Source organism: Lepisosteus platostomus, chromosome 1 (assembly GCF_059453375.1).
Source record: "Lepisosteus platostomus isolate fLepPlt1 chromosome 1, fLepPlt1.hap1, whole genome shotgun sequence".
NCBI lineage: Eukaryota > Metazoa > Chordata > Actinopteri > Semionotiformes > Lepisosteidae > Lepisosteus > Lepisosteus platostomus.
In genome coordinates this window covers 15,143,099-15,161,912 of record NC_142611.1, presented here as the reverse complement: position 1 = coordinate 15,161,912, position 18,814 = coordinate 15,143,099, and the positions used below count along the sequence as shown (strand labels likewise).

Sequence of the window (18,814 nt, the reverse complement as noted above, 5' to 3'; positions counted from 1 at the left end):
GAAGAATTTTAAGATGTTATTTATTTATGCCTTTTTAAACAGAATTGCACTATGGTTTTCTTGATGGTAATTTGTTTTTTCTCCAATTCTCCAAAATGGGTGGGGAAGCAGCATAACAGCTTAATGGACTAAAAAGCCAATAATGATTCTAATGACTCGATCTGTTTGGCAGGAAATGCTAGACATTATGAAAGCTATATATGATATGATGGGCAAATGCACATACCCAATCCTGAAAGAAGAAACACCTAGGCAGCATGTGGAGATATTCTTCCAGGTAAAGCATACAATATATTTATGCTAATATTTAATATGAAATGTGTTACTTACAGTATGTTATCTTTTTCACGGTGGTATTGCTACATGTTTGATCTGAGCAGCATTATTAATACATGATTAAATTATCACCATTTCTAACAGTTTTTTTAATGCAAAACAAAGTTTAATACTTTAATACCTGTTTATAAATTGTATTCATTATTGATAAATAACTAGGACTAGGTCATTTAAAAAGCTAACTATGTACTGTAATGTATCCCTTAAACAGGAATTCTGTAGCCTTGAAAACCACATTCTGAGAAAATGACAATATCACACTTTTCTTTTAAAAACTGAGACTGAGAGGTCTGAGACTTGTTCAAACCTTGTACATAGGATTTCTTCTAGTGAATGGGTATTTACTTTAAAAAAGCAATCTGTCATCAATAACTTATCAATTATGACAGAAATGTAACAGACTCAGCACATGTTAATATTTCCAAAAAACTGCATTTGACAGAAATTGGGAAAACACTTTAGTATAAAACATTTATTCTAAAATAATAACTATGAATAGCATACATTTCACATCTAGACTTGTTCCTTTCTGTTAATAATACCTAATAATAATTACCCATAATTAACTTAATTACCCATTTCCCAATTAATAATTACTATATGCAGTAATTGTCCATTCTACTAAATATTCACATAATATTTGTTTTCTGATTATTTTGAAGTGTATACTGTAAAATTAATTGTGACCTGAGCCATAGTTTAATTTCTTAATGCCTGTTGTCTTTGTTGTGTGTGCCATGGTTTTAATATACTTTGGGTAAAAAAGCCTATTCAAACCTCTGGTTTTAAGTGGTTCTACCACATAGCTGCTTAGTACAAAATTAAGGACAATTAGGTACAGTATTGGTGATTGAAAATTGCGTCATCACCTTTCATCATTATGCCATCACTAAAATCACACCAGAGGCAGATTTTTAGATATTATCTGCTGTAATACAATACCAATACCGCATGGTATTGTTTTGCTTTCCATGAGATAGTAATTTAAACACTGTAGTACTATTATAGACCATTGTTTTAGAAGAAAATAAACAAAACAAAAAATTTTGCTAATTTCTTAGCAAAATTAGAAAAAAGATGAGTCTGTGTGGTAAAGTGATAAAATCGAAGAAAGAAAACCGCATGCAGTATTTTGATTTCTTTTCCAATCCTAACAGAAAATGGACAAAAATAAGGATGGAGTGGTTACCATAGATGAATTTATTGATTGCTGCCAAAACGTAAGTGCCATTTCTTCCCGCTTCATGACACCCAATCATGAACATACTGTACCATATTACAAAGGGACAGACAAAGATTAATTATATGCTGAAAAAGTAAAAAGAAAAAAAAACAGTTTTGTTTTGAATGTTAAAGGTTTATACAACTGAAGAAGGCCCTGCAGCCAAAACCTTTTTTTTTTCTTTTTACTTCCACTCATTTTAGAATTAAACTCTGTGTGGTGCTTTGCAGGTCACATGTTGAAGCAGCTCCCCACTCTAACCTCTTAACACTATGCTATATTGAGGCCTGAGAACCATTTGGCATGTCCTCAGGTTTCTGAATTAGAATACCAGCTGTTATGGGATTTTGAAGTAGTATAAATATTAATAAGCTTTCATCCAATCACAATGCTACTTACTTACTGTAGCTAATTACTGGGATTGTTGATAGGTAGACAAGTTCCGAGTCTCCACCTTTACTTGCCCAGATTTTTTTTCTTAAGGGATTTGTAAGTAGCACACTTTTTTTTTTCTTTATAGCCGACATCTTCAATTAGTTCAGATAACCAAATTCCAGTGCGACTGGTAACAAGGCCTCATAGAATACACTTGAGTAAATAGAATTGGTATGTGCCCAGTCACAAGGCTTCAAAACCATGGGTTACACTAGGTGTGTGCAATGTTTACTGAAGACCAAGGCAGTTTTATTCTATTATGTCCTCTCAATGTGTTTGACTGCTTGTTAAAGAAATACAGTAATTTGATTTTATCAGCTCGCTAACTGAAATGTGTTAATATTCATCTCTTGACACTGATGTATTGTACTTGTGATATTAAGTGTTCTAGATTTCCATTCTGCGTTGTTTTAATTTGGCATTCTCTTTCCCCACAGGATGAAAATATAATGAGATCAATGCAGCTGTTTGAAAATGTCATATAACACGAGGGCTACCAGGAGTCTCTTAACGGCTGGATCCCAGGATTCTTTGGCAAATTCTGAATAGAACTTACAACTTCATACATACTTTTTAATAGCTCAGCAATGTGCTGGGATATACAGTATATATATATTATGCAAATAAGCTTGTTCAACTGTAAAGTTCTCAGTTGTCTAATGTTTCTTTAGTGCAATAATGCATTGGCCCTTTTTCCAAAAAGGTTTTTAGTTTATGTTTTGCACCTTTATGTCAAAGAATTATATAAATTTTAAGATAGAGAAAATTAAAACTGACATTTGTGAATCTGAGGATAGCACCATTCGTGATTTGGATTTCAATTTGATCAACCCGATCTCCAAATGGAATTACAGTAAGCGCCTCTGTTATCCTTTGCTTTTACCCTCCCAAAGTTCTCTGAATTTTATCGAATATTTCTCTGTATTATCTTCAAATTCATGTTTCATATCATTCTAGGGGGACAAAATAATTTTTTCATGCAATTAAACAATAAAATGTTTAATATGCGGTCTTGAAACCCTCCTTTAAACTACTCTTACCACACAAGTACCAATAGCAATCAAGGCTCTGACCTTATATGATTCACAGACATTGTTAAATGCTAAGTAAATGTGTAAACGAAATCTAGGAGAAGTTTTATATTAGAGATTACAAATGCACTGAACATAGGTATCTAATTATTTTACTAAAGCAACGTCAGAAATCACCCATTAGTGCCTTTACACATTCTGGCCCAAAGCTGCTTGTGAATACTGTGATATCCAGAGAAGAAAAACTCACTCTGAAAACAACTGATTGTTACTCCACACTTAACCAGATAAAATACAACTTTGTTTTGGGTAAACTCAACTGTATAACCTCTTATTCATACAGATAGAGTTCACAGAGACAAGCCGTACCAAGAGTCCCTCATTGCGCTCCTGAAGGCTAAGCTTTATTTCTGATTTTTTAAAATCCTTCACAATATCCTCATGAGAAAATTTCCAAATGCAAGCAAACTGTATTTACTCCACTGTATAGTGGCAACACTGTAGAATCATATTGTAAAAATAGTAATTACATGTACTCTATGCATCAATACACTTAATAGTCATAATGATTTGACACTTAGCCTCAAGACCCAAGGACACGTTTAGCAAAGCACGTGGTTTCTGTTACCGAGAGAACACAAAATACAATTTGTTTTAATCTGAGTGAGCTCTTTCTGAAATTAAACTAGTGATCACAAGATTGTATTCACTCTCTGGAAGAAATACCTTAATAAGATTCCCATGACAGTGTATGTATACAGTAGTTTAATATATTGTACCTTTATTTTTAAGGGTACCTGGACACTTTTCACTGAGACTAATCATACTTTACTACTGTCCTGGTGAATATTACTATGCAAAATACCCACTGAAAAGATAAGGCACCATAGAGTATAAAGGAGAGGGATTTATTCGGCTTGTTCCTGTGGTGCATTATTATGGCTCACAGAAAAAAAGTGTGAAAAGTTTGCACTGTAGCTTCCTGTTTTGAAATGAAATACCTGGAAGTTGAACAATATTTTATAGTGTCAGCTGCTTGGTTAGCGGGGGCTTCTCCATTTTACGCTAATGGGAATACCCCAGGTAAATTTGCATAGTAGTTTCACATTTTCACCTGTTTCCCATGACATTTCAGGATAACTTTGCTTTCCTGTTATTTTAACATACATGCTCTGCAACTACAGTAACTATGCTAGATCATAAATGTTAGAACAACATGATTTTAGTATTTACTGTAGTATCACTGCACAGTCCTTAAAGCAAACTAAAAGCAAAGAAGGACCATAGAAATACTGTACTCAGACGGAAACAAGACCAATTAGAATTGAATGAAGTGGGACTTTGTGGTGAAAGGGAAACTTCGGGTGTACAGTAATTGATTATATTGCATTGCAACATCTGAGATTCTGAAGATTCTGTTTGTTCTGTCCCTGTTCATTTTCAACTAAGGATGAGTTCCATTACCATAAGCTCTTCCATTGCCCTCACCCATATCAGTACACCCCCTTAAAAACGCTACACATAAGACAATTTAGCAAAAAAAAGCCCCAAATTCTAATGTTATTGTTCTCTTCACTGATAACAGTAAGACATTCTCCTAAGCATCTAATCCAGTGAATTGGTTGATCAAATTGAACTTTCAGTCATGTGAAAAATGCCTTCAAGTAGCATGTCATAAAATATGCTTTTGGAAGCTTTTGTTCCAGCTTTTGTTTCTTTGATTAATGAGCATTTAATGATATAAACAAGCCTAGATTTCTTTGTCAGTTGTAATACTTTCATAATAATTGTGCAACATTCTGAAAGGATTTTAAAGTACTGACTATTAAGGGTCTAAAAAACATTAGAAAAGAATCTTTGTCAATGAATGTTCATTTTTTTCCTTCCTTACTCTGCTTCTGTTGTGGTTCTTGACCTTGGCATGCCTTCCTGCCACATTTTCTTCCTTTAAAGAAAGCTCAGCTTGCTCTTTCTTGGTCATTTTTTAACATAAATCTTAACATACTCTACTTTCTAAGTCATCAATTGGGAAATGTAGATTCAGGGATGTAGAATGTTTGTGAGATGTTGTGAATAGTGTCTCCTTGGCGTTGATTAATTTGTTATCAGCCAATTCACATGGAAATATTTTTTTATCTGTGTTTCACTGTCTTTGGCATACTGTATGTACAGTATTAACTTTTTAAAAACATAATATAATTTTGCTGTATGTATTTATTGATCTTTTGTTTTCTATCCCATTATAAATTCTTAATCCCAAGGTACAGTAGCACAATATTTGTCTTTGTTGTTGAAAAGGAAAGCAAGGTTATTTAATTTAAATGTTATTATTTGCAACAACATTTTTGAAACTGTTGTGCCCAGCTGTACATTCCATTTGATGTTAAGAAAAGACCTGCCCATTACAGCAAATGACTCTTCATTGGAACTTTATTCCATGGTTTTGTCAAGGTACTGTACCAAGTATCCCCATAATAAACTGTTTCAGACAAGTTCAGAAAAGGAATACAAGCAAAGCAAAGTAAAATCACACCCTGCCAATTAAAAAACAAATATTCTGGGTAACAGCTCTGAAATTAACATCCAGTAGTGCAGCTTTGAGAAGCCTTTTCTGAACAAATCTGTAACACTGTAGAATAGATTACCTTTACATACAGTTCAGTACTTTCTTTGCTGCCTAACCCAAACACATACAGGTACACACTGCGATTTTATTTTGACATCGCACTTCAAAGCAGTCTACAGTATGTGAAAGTTGTTGCAGATTCCCTTCATAGGAATGTACTTCACAGGGTACACAATGGTTTTAAGAGCAGAATTTGATTTACAGGCACTGCTGCAACATGGTGGGTGTAATTTGAGATAAAGCCATAGTTGTTTTTGCACGTATATAATGAACTTGTACAGGATTTACAAAAAATTAACTGAGCACGAAATACTGTATGTGAAATTAGATGTAAATGGTAAGAAATTAAATTATGAGAAACCCTGCTTTAGTCATAAAGACGAATATCAAGAATCTAGGCCTTAACCACAACATATCATCTGTTATTTTTTGCTTGTTTAAAGTTTAAGCTAAATTGGCTCCTGTTTTCATGCACATTTCAGAGACAGACCATTTTCAACAATAAAGATTTATAATTTGTTACATTGATGCAAACGTTATATCAAAATAACCAGAAATGTTCTCATTCTCATTATTTTATCCTTTTCTGTTAAGTGTTGACAAAATGCCTCACTCATTTCTCTCCAGCTATCTGGGTTAATCAAAGAGGACAAGGGAACAAATTGTATAAGTTACATAATGTAATAAAACTAAGTTCTGATTTTAATTCTTTTTTGTAACTATGTTAAATGTTTTAAACTTTCAGATCTCGTTCAGTTTCTTATTAAATTTATCAATTATATCACATACAGGAGGCATCCCTTGTTGGTTTCAATAGATTCTATAAATGTACTAAATATTGGATTTTGGACATGAAGTGATTTCTCATCCATTAAGCTCTAAGAATGTACATCTAGAGACCCTAGGGGTATGGTCAGTTGGCCTATTTAGATCTGAAAGTGACTTCAGTATTTATTCCTTCTGTCATGGTGTCACTAGACATTACAATGAATACAGAAGACTTAGGTTCATGTTATTGGCATATACTGTGGCAAAATACAGTATAATATTTAAACTGGAGATCTGAATAGTGATATAGGCTTGACCTTCTCATAATGTTTTGCAATGGAGATGCCTACTGGAAGGTAAAGACTCAGTTTTTCTTATTCAAAGTCTATTAGTAAACTGAGGCGTGGGAATTATATGTGGATATTAAGCACTATGTGTTTAACATGTATAAATTTATTTTTAAGCTATTTACTTCTTGTGTGTTATTATGTCTGTTGTTGGTATATTGTCCGAAACATTATTGGACTGGTTACATAAGCTTATTTTCTACAAACTAATGCTGATGTTCAGTAAATGTTAAATCATTATAACCTGAAAATCAAACCCACATAATAAATTTATGCACAAACAGAGAAGGAAGAAATCAATAGCTGTAAAGAGTTTTCGTATTTCAAAATAAGAAACACTGATTTAATTTCCTTCTAGTGCAAAGTATCACCTTTAGAAAACATGTTATGAAATGTTTCATTCGAATTCTGCATTCCTGATTCTTAAAAGGGATATTAATATGAACTTTTAACTCATTTTTGCACTGTTTCTTTTAAACTCCTTTTACAACTTTCAGTTATTACCTACACCTTTCTGTTTCCATCCTGGGCCTTTTTATCTCCAAACATCTAATTTTCTCTGTACTGTATATACTGTACAGTAGAGTGCTTATATAGAGGAACACAGATATCTGAAACATACTGTAGTACTTGCCTCATGCTTGATTCCATATCCTCTACCTCCAGATTGCCTTTCATAATACCAGCCTTTTACTTACTTCATTATATTCAAAATTAGAGGAAGCTACATTAAAATGGGAAAGATATTAATGCAAAGATACAAAGTTGCATTACAATGTCTTCACGTTTTAAAGGATAATTTCTGTGAATATTGTGAAAGTTACAGAGATGCAAATAGACTTGGAAGAACACAGCACATTTTGTTTGGAAATCATAAATCTATTCTGGTGTAGAGATGGATTGGTAGAGGCATGTGAAGGTTGCTCTATTAGCACCAGTGTAGGAAATACAAGAGTAGTACAGTACATGTACACTTTAAATATACTGTTGTGTCTTTGTGTAATTAGGTGTGTACATTTTATTAAAAAAAGGATAATAAAGGACACAGAACATTTAGCATCTGTCTATTTTTCTCATTACTTTTTTCTGTATTTTTTTGTGTTTGATTGTTAGGAGGTCAGCAATGGCACTCGAATCAAAAGAAATGTGCTGTTTACAACTGAAAAACTATTTGAATAGAATACAGTTTGCTAATTTATTAAACGGGAAATTAGGTTTCATTGCTTACAAAACATTTGTTCCTATGGCTTCTTGGAGAATGTCTCTACACCCAAAGGACCATAGGTCTCCAGAACAAAGACATCCAAGACTCCTAAACCTATTACAGAAATCCAGTACTGAGACAGTATTTTCTTTTTCAGCAGATTAGTGGCATGATGTGAAATGGTAAATCACTGGAGAGTGTGCTAGCGAGCATGCTTGTGTCCTTGCCTTTGGCAAGCACTGCACCCATTCAATAAAATCTCACACTACTGTATGTTCATAGTAATGCACAGTACAGTTTCCACTTTGAACATCATGTTGGATCTGCACAGTCCAGTACTTGATGATCAAGTGGTCTTTTAGCTTTCTCTCAGCTGGGAACTGAATTAAAGGCAAGGGTCAGAAACAGTAAAAAAAAATAATGTTGTGGATAGTAATGGGATGAGCATCTAAGTAATGAGTTGGCAATATTGTACGCATTCTGACGCATTTTTAAAATTTAAACTACCAGTACACTACCTTCTAAGATTCCAGCAGCATAAATCTGTAATCAGACACTGACTGACATTGCTTCACAGCTGCTTGAAAAACAAGCACTTCTATTACATGGTCTACACTCCTGGAGGCCTATTATGTAGAAGGTTTTTCTTCTCTTTAAACAACATGTAAAAGAGTTCAATAGTTTAGAAAAGGATTCTTACACCAATAATTTGCTTAATTAAGTAATTAAAATTGAGGGTAAAATAAACTCTATAATATTGTGAATCTCATTGTCAAGCCCATGTGAGTACAGTCAGACTTCAGCATCCTCCAGGATGATGTCAGATGGCAGTGGAAAAAAATAGTTAGGATAGGAATGTATAAAAATAAATATTTTGATTATGTTTCTTAATTGTATCAGCACCTAATGGTGTTTTTTTAATGTATGAACATTCTCCCCAAATTCAGCTTGCATGCTGTCATTTATTCTCTAAGAAGTCCAGGAAACAGTAGGCACAATGTTTTATTCCATTAATAAAGTTACGAGAATATTTTACTTATCAACTATCTTTTTGTATTATGGTTCAAGCACAATATGTATTTCAAGAATATCTTAGCTTCATTTGGTAGTACTGTTTTCCCCCAGAATGCTTTGAGGTTCCAACTGTCAATTACTGTCTCAACAAATTTGCCAGTAAGAAATGTAGTTGCAAATGCAAATGTAGAAATGCATTCTGAAAAGTCGGAAATTAGGTGCACATAGATGTACTATTTTCTGTGAGGGAATCTATGATCAATGCCTATATGAAAATCAAATATGTACATACTCTCAGGTCTATACTTTATTCATTTGAATTTTATGTGAAACCTAATAAAAGTTAAAAAAAGGCAGTACAGTTTAAAATGAGTTGTAAATGCTCGAGACTTCAAAATACAGCCAAATTTCACAAAACCTGTTTAGAATTTTTAACAATGTGGTAGTTAACCATAAACAGAATTGTTATTTTAAAATGCGCCATGCTTTCCAAATAACTATAAATCATTTATCCAACTTCTCCATCTCCAAGTTACCCTTTCTTGCAAAAATTCTAGAATGTGCCGTCACATTTAAGTTACATAACCACCTCATGACAAATAACCTTTTTGAACCCCTCCAATCTGGCTTCCATCAACTTCACAGCACAGAAACTGCCCTGATCAGAGTCACTAATGATCTAATAGCTTCTGATTCTGGTTCTCATTCTATACTCATCCTTCTTGATCTCAGTGCTGCTTTTGACACTGTTGACCATGATATCTTACTTTCTCATCTGGAGACTGTTTGGAGTTTCTGACTGCTCTCAAATGGTTCAAGTTTTTCCTCACTGATCGCTGTCACTTTCTCTCTCTTAATGGGTATAGGTCTGAAATTGGTCTTGTTAAGTCTGGTGTTCCTCGGGGCACAATACTGGGCCCCTTGCTCTTCAGCATTTACATGTTTCCACTTGGTCAGCTTTTAAGATCACATGGCCTTAGCTATCATTTCTACGCTGATGATACTCAAATATACATCCATACCAAAGCTGACACTGATGTGGCTGTCTCTTTTCTAATTGCATCTCTGACATAAAAACTTGGATGACTCAAAATTTCCTTCAACTATGACAAGACTAAAGTCATGCCCCCCCTCATCACCGTCGTAAAGCAAATCAAGTAACCTTACAGTATATGTAGATGGTTCTGTACCTGAGCTTCAGTCTAAATTGAAAAATCTTGGGGTGATATTCGATTCTGGCTTAACATTCGACCCACATGTGCAGCATATTGTCAAAACATCTTTTTTTCACCTCAGAAATATTGCTACACTACATCCTATGCTATCACTAACTGTGGCTGAAAAGCTGTTCTCTCGAATTGATTATTCTAATGCTCTACTCGCTGGGGTATCTAAATCTACTTTGAACAATCCGCAGTATGTCCAAAATTCAGCAGCCAGAATCCTCTAAGTGCAAGTGATCACATTACTCCTATCATGGAGTCCTTGCACTGGCTTCCTCAAGTGGACTTTAAAATCTTCATGCTCACCTACAGTATAAGGCTCTGCATGGCTTGGCACCTTAGTACCTGTCAGAACTATTATCGCCCTACTCCCCACCTTGCAACCTTCGATCTTCTCATTCCAGTCTCCTGTCCCCCAAACCCATCTACATTTTATGGGTGACAGGGCCTTCTCCTGTTATGCCCTCAAGCTCTGGAACTCTCTGCCGAAGGATATCTGAGACTCACCTTCTCTAAACACCTTCAAATCCAGACTCAAAACCTTCTTCTTTAGCAAAGCCTTTACTGAACTGGTTCCATTCTTCACCCCTCTGCTTTTCTAGTACCACCATCCACAGTCTCCTCTGTATATTGTTATTGTGTTTTATCTTGTGTATTCTTTTATTTATTGTTGTCATTCAGTAAAGCGCTTTGACAAGCCACCTTTAAAGGTGCTATATAAAATAAAGTTTATTATTATTAACTTATGCACTTTAGCAAACAGAAGGGCCATATGTACTGTAAATAACTGATATATTGTAAACTTTACTGCACAACATTAGAAATGTGTTGCCTAGTGCTTTTTTGGTGTGAAACATACTAGGACTGCATTTCTAGAAGAGACTAGAGGAATATGTTGGCATCAAACAACTGATGTACATTTCTGCCTCAAAACCAATCATTGTGCTGCTTATGAGAAGAACGTCTTGTGGTGTCTACTGGCACTTTTCCCACCGATAACATAATTTCCAGTACCTTTCTGCAGAGTAAATTTTATAGAAAAAACACATTCAGATGCTTTCACAACCCAAATTCTATTCATCTCACACAGAGACTGATTTGTCAGCAGCATCATTTGTTTGAAAATGTAACATTTCACCTTATTGAAATGTGATACTGCTCACAAGGGACAACCGCTATATTAGAATGCTCAGCAAGTCATGTTGACATCTTGCAAGTTATTTACAGATAGTTCCCAATGGGCTGTCATGCCACATTTTGCCAAGTGGTTTAGTGAAAAAGAAAAGACCAGGAATGACCAACCTAATTCCGGCAAGACTCCAAGGTCTTTTGGCCTGTGTTCCACCCATGTCCTCTCTGATTATTTAACATATTTGATTAATACCATACAGACCATTATGGCAAGCTTAGTGAACAATGCAGTTCTACTTAAATGAGCCAACACTAGCTATAAAATAATATGATATCAACTTTAAATTTTTCATGCTTTTGTAATAGATCGTCATCCAAGTGATCAGCTAGAACGATGTGCATACTGTTGTAGACTATTACGCAAAAATAATCTTTTTCTCTTCCTTAAGACACCATAATGAACAGAAACTACAAAACAAACCCACACCAAAAACACTGTTCTGTGTGATCGTAAACAAAGCACTGCTGCCTCTCGGCGTCCTTAATATCTTGGACTTGTGCAGAAACAAACAGCTGTTGGTGCTGAACTTAGATGTTCGCGGAAGGGTCTTGGCCAAAATCGGCAAAAACTTAAAAGTTCAGTTTAGCGAAATTTCGTTCTTAAAACAAATTACAAGGTAGAAATTCTTCATGTTCGGGTTAGCAAAAATTCATATACATCAAGAACTGCAACGTGCTGGCATTCACTGAAACCTGGCTTGACCCGTCTGTTCCGGACTCTGCTATTCTCACGGGAGGATTTTCTATTCACCGTCAGGACAGAACAACGGATTCGGGTAAGAGCAAAGGTGGCAGGGTATGCTTCATGGTAAACAATTCCTGGTGTACAGACATGGAGATTATTTCAACATCTTGCTCTACACATCTTGAACATTTGACAATAAAATGTCGCCCTTTTTATCTCCCGAGGGAGTTCACATCGGTAGTTCTCACAGTGGTGTATATTCCGCCGCAGGCAAATTACACAAAGGCACTGGATGAACTACACTCTCACCTAAACAGACACGAGAATCCACATCCTGAGGGGGCATTCATCATAGCGGGTGATTTCAACGGTGCAAACTTGAAAAAAACAATGCCTAATCTACATCAACACATCGACTGCCAGACGCGTGGAACAAACACGTTGGACAATGTTTACACTCCCTTCTGGGATGGTTACAAAGCCCTCCCCCGACCTCCTTTCGGCAAATCCGATCACGCCTCCATTCAGCTACTTCCCGTTTACAAGCAGAAGCTTAAACATGAGAGGCCAGCGTTAAGAACCATTCAACGTTGGTCGGATGAATCAGATTTTATACTAAATCACTGTTTTGCTACCACTGACTGGCAGATCCGCGAAACTGCCGAAAATAGTATCAATCTGTATACGGACTATGTTACTGGCTACATCAGTAAATGTATTGAAGACGTGGTTCCCAGGATTACTGTTCGCACATATCCAAATCAGAAACCATGGATAAATGGTGAGATACGCGCCAAACTGAAAGCTAGGACAGCTGCTTTCAATTCTGGCGATATGGGTAAATACAAAAAATCCAGATACGACCTCAGGAAAGCTACCAAAATAGCTAAATACAACTACAGAGTTAAATTAGAGTCATATTACCACGGCTGCAACACATGGACCATGTAGAGTGGTATAGGCACCATTACAGACTACAAAACGCAACCCAGCTATATCGCACAACAGTCTGCCTCTCTTCCTGATGAGCTAAATTCATTCTATGCTCGGTTTGAGGTCAGCAACGCAGATCCAGTCAGGAAGATTCCAGAAATCCAAGACGGAAACCCACTGATCATATCCAAAGCGGATGTGTGTAAAGTTTTTAAAAAGACCAATCCACGCAAGGCTCCTGTCCCTGATGCCATCCCTGGCCGCTTTCTGAAGGCATGTGCAGACCAGCTGGCAGATGTCTTCTCGGACATATTCAATCTCTCCCTAGCTCAGTCTATAGTTCCTTCCTGCTTTAAGAAAACCACCATTGTCCCTGTTCCTAAAAAATCCAGAGTCAGCTGCCTAAATGACTACCGCCCTGTTGCACTCACATCAGTTATCAGGAAGTGCTTTGAGCGGTTGGTCAAAGCATACATCACCTCCTTGCTGCCAAACACCCTAGACCCACTGCAATTTGCATACCGCCAGAACAGGTCAACAGAAGATGCTATTGCCACTGCCCTCCATACTGCCCTCTCACACCTGCTGAGTGTGAAACAGCTCAGCATTCAATACCATAGTCCCCTCAAAGCTCGTCATCAAGCTCCAGGACCTGGGACTGAATACCTCCCTCTGTAATTGGATCCTGGACTTCTTGACGGAACGCCCGCAGGTGGTGAAGGTGGGAACCAACATATCCTCTACCCTGACTCTAAACACTGGAGCCCCCCAAGGATGCATGCTTAGTCCTGTCCTCTACTCCTTATTTACCCATGACTGTGTCACCAGGCATAACTCAAACTCCATCATCAAGTTTGTGGACGATACAACAGTCATTGGCCTGATCACAGATGGTGAGGAGTCTGCATTCATGGAGGAGGTTGAAACCCTGGCAGTATGGTGCCAGGAGAACAACCTCTCTCTGAACATCAGTAAGACTAAGGAGATGATTGTGGACTATAGGAAACATCAGGGTAGAGACCACACACCTATTCACATCAATGGGACTGCAGTGGAGAGGGTCAGCAGCTTTAAGTTCCTGGGAGTTAACATCTCAGAGGATTTAACCTGGACCCACCACACCAACACCGTGGTCAAGACCTGTTCTTTCTCCACAGGCTAAAGTTTGGCATGCCATCACATATCCAGGCCAACTTCTACAGGTGCACTATTGAGATCATCCTGACTGGTTGCATCACTGCCTGGTATGGGAGCTGCTCCGCACGGGATCGCAAAGTATTGCAGAGGGTGGTGAAGTCAGCGCAGCTTATCACCAGCTGTGAGCTACCAAGCATCCAGGAGATCTACTCAGCTAGATGTCTGAAGAAGGCCAGGTCCATTCTCAAGGACCCCAGTCATCCCAGTCACAAACTGTTTTCCCTCCTACCGTCCGGTAAATGGTACCAAAGCATTCGGTCCAGGTCCAACAGACTACGGAACAGCTTCTACCTCCAGGCAATAAGACTGCTAAATAGCCAACCTGTAGCTCCTTAGCAAATCACCTGTAATGGCTGCATGGACACACAATTCTCACTATATCCAGCATAACTGCACTACATGTATATATTTCATAGACCATGGCCACATAACAGCTCTACTCACATTGAGTTTTATTCAATTTAAAAAATGTAACCTCAATTTTGTTATTTTTCTGTTTTTGTGAATTTTTGTGATTTTTGTAATTTTTGTGAGCTCGCAGAAAAAGACATTTCATTGCCAGCAACTACTGCTGCACTCCGTATTGTTGTGCATTTGATAAATAAACTTTGATTTGATTTGAGAACTCCTTCAAAAAAACCTAATATACTATTATTAAAAAGAGCCGTGTTTAAAACCAATGATAAGAATCATATAAAATGTGATCATATGGACAATGAATCCCAAATTCTTCAAATAAAAAGCCTTGATAATGTCCTTACTGGCCCTGTGGTATCCAGGAATTGAGTTTGAGAGCTTGGTAGCAGACATACAGCATTTACTAATGGGTAATCCTAAGGAAACAGACTTATTAGGCTTCCGAGCAATGAATGTGGCCTATTTTTATTGCTAGGATTGTAGCTTTATTGTTAATATTCTGCACAAACTCATGAACCTTCACAATTTTTAAGACATACTGTATGTGAATTGTGAAAATGCCTATGAAAGATTGTACGCTTTGGCCATTATTTTGAATTGTTTGCAAACACTGGGTGTTTTTAAAAAATCATCACTTTTGAAACTAGTTTAAGTACATTAACTCATCATACTCCTAAATGCTTTGCACTTGCACTTCACAGGTTGTAGCAAAACTTCACAAACACCACATAATCTATACAAAAGCAATATTACACGATAAGAGGTGTTGTTGAAACGGCCCATATTCCCCACCACCACTTTCTCTTCTAAATGTGGATTGGAACAGTGATGTGTGTCCGCAGCAGTTCATTGTGAAACTTAGACTTGAGCTTTCTTGGAAGCTTTTAAAACTGCTCAGCTTTCTAGTTTAATATTGTTGAGTGTTTATATTTTAATAATATGGGTAATGTCATGAGGCAGTATATGAATATGCAGGGGTTTCATTGTCTTATCCACTGTGTTTAATTAAGAAAAGTATATCACTTGATACTTAGACAGCTGAGACATTTCAGCAGATAAGCAGTGTACAAAAGTAGTCTCTCAGTCTGGAGACCAGATTACTAGACATCTTATAAGACTGGAATTGTTATTTGCTGCAATTTGCTACTGTAATTGTTATTTGCTCTGAGGCTAGAATTTCCAGAGGGTGCCTTAGACGTGATATAATCATGAGGTGCACAAAAATAGACTAGAACAGCAGGACAGCAGGTGAAGAAGTATGAAGACGACACAAGACAGAATGGGTTACACACTTACCTTAGGCACTACTTATCTTACCTTACTTACCTTAGGCACTGGACTTCAGATATTGGACACTTAAGGAACTTTGTCTATGTTAAGGAAAAGGTACAAAAGAGACCAGGCCATTCAGCCCATCTAAATTGTTTAGTTGCTAATAACTGACTCAAGGACCTCAATTCTTAAAAGATGTCAGTGTATTGACTTTGACAACAGAGTATCATGTTTCAGAACTAGTAAAAGATAGTTGGATATAATAGTTGCAAAAAATCCTCCTGTATCACTAACATGCACTGATGTTGCCAATAGAGCAGTTCTGCTTTCAAACGGATTCGGAATTGTGGAATTTGTTACTGTTAAACAATGTTAATGATATGGTGAAAAGCAGTTTCATATAACTACTGTACTAACAAATACACTGTGCTTTAACCTTTTAGTTAAAGTTAATAATTGTTAATAATTGTACACCAGGGGTCTCGAATCTCTGTCCTGGATGGTGTGTGTGTGTGTGTGTGTGCAGGTTCTAAATTCAGTTGGGATTCTAATGACCTACAGTAGATCATCTTAAATATAACAATTCAACATCTTCTCCCAGCTCTTCAGATGCGTATGCTGTGGCATTCTTTGATGCAGTTCGGAAAAACCCTGCCTCAGACCAGACAGTAATACTGAAGATTTACTACCACCTAGTGTCCAGGCTTCATTCCAAACACCAGACCAACTGAAGAAACAACAAAGGAAAAGACCATTCAAGAAAAATGTTTCTTGTCTATGCTCATATAAGCCTAAACACCATTTTCCCCCAAGAATACTCTGTGAAAAACCTGCTGCACCTAGTCCTGAGAAGTTTTTGAAAAAATACTTTGTTGATGAGACATCTATAGATCAATGAACAGCATGTACAGTAGCAATATATCTGTCTCTACTTTGTACTACAATTTAAAATTAGTCATTGGAAGTTTTTCAGACAGAACAGACAAAGAACTTTCTATTTCTGAATTTATTTGACAGATTGCAATTTAATCAAAACTGGTTATAAAGACTTGAAACTGAAAAAGTACACTGCACAAACTGCCCCCCAAAATCTGAACCTGCCCAACACATGCAAAGATGTTGCCAATTTGTAAAGATCCCACAAAGTGTTACAAAACGCTGTGCTTCTGTTCTCTTAGGATAACTGTTTCACTCATTCACTACAGATAGGTTATACACACATTACCTGAGACATATATGCATACAAAACATTTTCTTACTGTTTTAATACCAGATTCTTAACAAAATATACTTTTATGCATATAATATTCTAACCACAATTCAGTAAGGCAGATATTAAAAGCAAACCAAATACAAGCAGAATTATTGTACTGTAGATCTACTGTAAGAACAAATTTGCATTATAAACCATTATTGTACAATTTAGTACTCCAAAAATGTTCTTGTAATGTTTCACATAGCCATGTGCAATAATGGCAGAGCATTCTTTTGTTACACAAAAGAATGTTTTCATTTTTAAATGTACCATATGTAAGTATACAGCACACTATTAGATGGTTAAAAAATATTAAAGATCGACAAAAAAAATGATTCTGGTTACACATTTCTATATGTTTGCATGTTTTTTGCATTTAAAAAAAATCAAAAGCAGAGGAAGTTCATTTTCAATGCTATTTTTAGAAGCCTTCTAATTATAAATTTATTTTTTTAAGTATTTAGGTTTTTATTGAATATCTGGAATGCTTTGAAGAGTTACCTGTGTTCTGGTTTAATTGAAACAGGAAAGGTATCATCATAGCACATTTCTTTTTTTTTTGATGGGTCTTGTTATCATGGACTGGGAACAGCTTACAGTACGTTTATGGAGGAGTAGAAGTTATTCATACCCACAAGAGAAATGCTTGCAGGAAATGCTTCACTGGACCCACTAGTTTGTAAATAAGAATTTTTTTCACATACAACAAAGAAAAAAGTACCTAAGAAGAAGAGCTGATGGAGTAAATCAAGAAAGATCATCTCCTAGAGAACAAAACACAATTAAATGAAGACTAATGTTACATAAAAACAAAATAAGAACAAAGAAATTGAATTCAAAGGCCTCGTCTTATAGGTTTAAAACAAAAAATGAAATAATCTGGCATTAAATAAAATTCATACATATGACAAACAAAGAATGGATAACTGTTTTCTGAATCAGAAGTTAACATTTTTTCTTGAAAATTTAGGTGTTAGAATTCACACTCACAAAAAAGACTCCCATCTGTAGAAATCTCCTTGTTACTCTGCAAGTTGTTTTACAAAACATTTACCATTCAAAGACTGTCAACGAAGTTGTGAGTGTTACATATTTTCTAAAATCCATTTCAATAAACAAACCATGTCAAGACAAGTGTATTAAATTATAATAATATATTTACTGATCCGTTTAGCAAAATGAAACCATGTTAATATCACATATTTAGCAATTCTGCAGAGAATAACTGCATTGTAAAAGTTTATCATTTTAGTATTCAACAAAAAGACTTCATAAGTGTGGACTTGCTAGTTTTTAGTGGACACATTGAGATGAAACGGTGAATCTAATCAATTATTTGGTCAATTCAAAGATAAAAGTTGTTACTGACAGCTGTAGTGTGGTAAATGGTAGGCTAAATTTGTGAATGAAACTTCAGAGAACGACAGTACACCTGTTTCGCAGGACTGAAACATCAATGCGTTTCAAAAGTGGCCAATAACGGGACACAGTTCTTAGTTGTTAGGTAAGAAGCTGCCTGATCTCTCGGTGTACGTAGCACAGGAAATCCATATATGAAGCTCCTCCATGTAAACCTTTGTCTTCTACAAGGAACTGACGGAAAAGCATCTCTGGTTTATCTTTCTGCTTAACTATGACAAGCTGCAAAAGAAGATGTT

At 36.1% G+C, this 18,814-nt stretch overlaps 2 protein-coding genes across 5 annotated transcripts in view; one reads left to right on the top strand and one right to left on the bottom strand.

Annotated features, from left to right (window-relative positions):
• Positions 1-9,277, top strand: part of kcnip4a (potassium voltage-gated channel interacting protein 4a) — a 540,475-nt gene extending 531,198 nt beyond the window's left edge. For all 4 annotated transcript variants that reach the window (XM_088625580.1, XM_088625570.1, XM_088625561.1 and 1 more), the window contains exons 6-8: positions 173-277; positions 1,494-1,556; positions 2,431-9,277. In XM_088625580.1, the coding sequence (XP_088481706.1) occupies positions 173-277; positions 1,494-1,556; positions 2,431-2,478 (216 nt within the window). In that variant the 3' untranslated portion in view covers positions 2,479-9,277. The remainder of the gene's footprint in view (positions 1-172; positions 278-1,493; positions 1,557-2,430) is intronic.
• A 7,615-nt stretch (positions 9,278-16,892) lies between these two features.
• Positions 16,893-18,814, bottom strand: part of sec24d (SEC24 homolog D, COPII coat complex component) — a 44,610-nt gene continuing 42,688 nt past the window's right edge. Inside the window, exon 23 of the mRNA XM_088625524.1 lies at positions 16,893-18,797. Coding sequence (XP_088481650.1) covers positions 18,657-18,797 — 141 coding nt within the window. The 3' untranslated portion in view covers positions 16,893-18,656. The remainder of the gene's footprint in view (positions 18,798-18,814) is intronic.